General features: G+C 59.2%; 1 protein-coding gene across 1 annotated transcript in view; it reads left to right on the top strand.

Moving 5' to 3' along the window:
- ZNF787 (zinc finger protein 787) overlaps positions 1–3,679 on the top strand; it is an 11,039-nt gene that overhangs the window by 5,232 nt on the left and 2,128 nt on the right. The window contains exon 2 of the mRNA XM_024757194.1: positions 3,091–3,674. Coding sequence (XP_024612962.1) covers positions 3,091–3,674 — 584 coding nt within the window. The remainder of the gene's footprint in view (positions 1–3,090; positions 3,675–3,679) is intronic.

Raw genomic sequence — 3,679 nt, 5'->3', positions numbered from 1 at the left:
CAAAAAAAAAAAAAAAAAAAAAAAATACTGAAAAAGTAACGGACCGAACTGTAATGTCTGGGATGTTGCACTTGGGTGACAACCGTACAGAAATGCAAGGGAACGATTACTGCACAGGTCAGGATGGTGGTTATATTTGGGGTTGAGGGGGGGTGAGCTTGGGAAGGGCACGGAGGGACTCCCGGTGGGTGGCCAAGACCTGTATCTTGACAGGGCATTTGTCTTTCTGCATTGATTGTGGTCAGCTCTGCATTCCGGGCTCTCTGCATGTCGTGTGTTTTAGGGGAAAAAGGTTAACATCCGGTAAAGCCGCAGGTCCTGCCCTTCCCCAGAAGGTCTGCTTGGGAGGATCCACCCTGGGGCGGGAAGCTGCGTGGGCGGCAGGACCCCCGCCTGGGCCCAGAGCGCAGGAGCCGGAGCTGAGCCCTCCTTCAGCGAGAGAAGGACAGTGACAGTTGCTGTGGGATGACGGGACCTGGAGCCTGGGACACCCCTCCCCTTCCCTTCGGGAATGGCGATCACTCGTCATTTCTGTGCTTTTTATTGAGTGAGCCCTTTGTGCTGGTCGATGTCCTCTCCGCTTTCCGGGAATTCTTGCATCCTTTTAAAGATGACGTTTGTGCGGCAGTGAAGTTGCCCCCATGAGGAAGGCGGCCCAGAGGGAAGCTGCTGACTTCCAGCCTGACCTGGAGGGGTGCAGACTCAGACTCTGGTGTGCGTGAAAGCCGCCCGCTGCTTGGAGAGCGCCGGTCCCTGCACCCACTCGCAGGGGGGACCAGGAATCCGAAGGTTGAGAGAGAACCCCGCCTCCCGAAGTGATTAGACCCTCTTCCATTTAACAGCTTAACACCTGCTTAAAAAGTAGTGTGTGGGGTAAACAGCACGCAGCAGCGGAGAGAAGAGTCACGTAGCCCAAGGCTACAGAGGAAGCCTGCACCCGCTGCAGGCACCTCACTGCCCAGCCGGCTCCTCTGCCCCGGATTGAGTTACAGGTGTTTCACAAGTTCAGATGGGCTGTGTTCAGTTCCTGTCATCATGATTGTAAATGCTCTTCATCGCTGAGTCAGGTGGCGTATTGTTAAACTTTCTTGACAACTTTGAAAACAAGACGTTTATTTCAATCAAAGGAGTGCAGAATACTTGCTATGGGTCAGGTGGTGCGGCTCATTTCCTGCAAAGAGCAAGTCTCCTTTCCAGCCCACCCCAGTCCACCCCTGCTGCCCGGACACACTGCTCAGAGGCAGACAGCTCCCCAAGGTTCCGTTTTTTATTCTTGAATATCTCCACATAATGTGCTTATGACTCTTTCTTTTTCTTTTTTTTGGCTGTGCCTGGTGGCTTGCGGGATCTTAGTTCCCTAACCAGGGATTGAACTGGGGCCCACGGCAGTGAAAGCATGGAGTCCTAACCACTGGACGGCCAGGGGATCCCCGTGATGCCATTTCTTGATTTATGTTGACACCAAAGTGGGCCCTGTGTCACCTCTGGAAAAGCGGCCGCCACCCGGCCCAGACTTCCTACCTGGATTTTTTTTTTTCCTGCTGCATATATGATTCTATATCCCAGTACCCTTTCCAGTACAGGCGGTCTTGGGACCCAGACTACCCGTGCAGATACTGCTTTGCTGCTCCCAGGCCGTGTAGCCTTGGGCAGTGGTTCATCTTCCTGGTGCCTTGGTGTTCTCACCTGTAAAGACCCGAGTTCCATGGAGCCCACCTTACAAGACTTAAACGCATGGATGCTTATTAAGTGCATGGGACCACTGTCTCAGGACAGTTGGAGCACTTTGTTCCCGGCCAGGTGCTGGAACACAGGGATCGGGCCGCTGTCCTTGTGGGCTTGCAGGCTAGTGAGAGGGAGAGGGAAAACAATGTTTGGTAGGTTATAATGGGATTCACCTTTGAAAGACACCTTCGCGGTGCACCTAGGGGCGGGGCCAGAGGCGGGAGGGCGGGGCTGTGATCAGGGGGCGGGGCCGTGCCCCCGAGAGCGAGGCCGGAACCCAGGCAGGAGTGCGGGCTTGAGCACGTGCCCCACCTCCATTCTGTAACTCAGGCCCAAGCCGGACAGGGAAGGCAAATGTCGCCAAGGGTGCACACAGAGCAGTCTCGGAGAGCTGGGCAGGCTGCGGGGAGGGGGCAGGCTCTCATCTCTCCCGGGAGGCCGCCCGCTCAGGCCAAGCGCGGCGTAATTGTATTAGAGGCTTTGTTGGGCAGATGGCCCGTGGTGGTGTCCTCAGTTTGCAGACGCCAGGACCAAGGCCCCACGCTCCTTTATTGCTTGCACTGGGCATACAGTACCTACAAACCCAGGGACCGGGGTGAGGAAGTCTGTAATAGAGGCTGCGGTGTTTGGAGGTTGCACTCCCAGTTAATGGAGGGTCAGGACTTTCATGCGGCCTGTGATCCCATTAACCAGTCCGGTGACCCCTTCCTCTTCTCTCTTCTCCACCCGCAGCCAGGATTATCTTCCGAGAGCCCAGATGTGACACCATCATTTCCCGCTTGTACACCCACAGGGTGCTGCAAGCCCTTGTCCCTGGGCAAAGTTGGAAACCGCGCTGCGGCTGCCTTCCGGTCTGGCGGGGAGGCGCTCTGCTGGCCCTCAGCCTGGGGCCTGGGCTTCGGGAGGCATTCTTTACTAGGAGCCTTCCCTAGACCTCCATCCCGTACCCCTGTTGGTTTCTGTTGTTTCCTTTAGCAGACATTTCTGGCGTCCCTGCTAAGTCCCGGGCATTGTTCTAGATGCTGGGGAAACGGCCGTGAAGGAAGGAAGAGTCCTAAGGGATGGGTAATGAATGTTTAGTAAAATGCCAGGGCGTGTTCGATGCCCTGAGGACAGACACTGAGGGGAAGGGGACCGATGGGAGGGACGTCTGACCAGGGCCAGGTCCGTGAGGAGGGCTCCGCACTGGCAGGGCCCAATTGCCCTCTGAGGGAGGTTCTGCCACCGCCCCCGTTACAGGGAAGCCTGGGAGGGCGCACAGGTGAGCGAGGTTCCCGGGGGCACGCAGAGCAGCAGGTGGAGGGGCCCCAGGCCGCCCTCGCACGTAGGCTCTCTGACTCCCTCCTCTCCCCTCTTGCTTTCCAGTGGACATCCTCATCATGGATGACGACGACGTCCCCAGCTGGCCCCCAACCAAGCTGTCCCCGCCCCAGTCGGCGCCCCCGGCTGGTCCCCCGCCCCGGCCGCGGCCGCCCGCCCCCTACATCTGCAACGAATGCGGCAAGAGCTTCAGCCACTGGTCCAAGCTGACGCGGCACCAGCGCACGCACACGGGCGAGCGGCCCAACGCCTGCAGCGACTGCGGCAAGACCTTCTCGCAGAGCTCGCACCTGGTGCAGCACCGGCGCATCCACACGGGCGAGAAGCCCTACGCCTGCTCCGAGTGCGGCAAGCGCTTCAGCTGGAGCTCCAACCTCATGCAGCACCAGCGCATCCACACGGGGGAGAAGCCCTACGCCTGCCCCGACTGCGGCCGCAGCTTCACGCAGAGCAAGAGCCTGGCCAAGCACCGGCGCTCGCACAGCGGCCTCAAGCCTTTCGTGTGCCCGCGCTGCGGCCGCGGCTTCAGCCAGCCCAAGAGCCTGGCGCGCCACCTGCGGCTGCACCCGGAGCTGTCGGGGCCTGGCGTGGCGGCCAAGGTGCTGGCGGCCAGCGTGCGCCGGGCCAAGGCACC

The sequence above is a fragment of the Neophocaena asiaeorientalis genome, unplaced genomic scaffold (assembly GCF_003031525.2).
Source record: "Neophocaena asiaeorientalis asiaeorientalis breed wild unplaced genomic scaffold, Neophocaena_asiaeorientalis_V1.1 scaffold1132, whole genome shotgun sequence".
NCBI lineage: Eukaryota > Metazoa > Chordata > Mammalia > Artiodactyla > Phocoenidae > Neophocaena > Neophocaena asiaeorientalis.
This window is presented reverse-complemented; position numbering and strand designations above follow the sequence as displayed.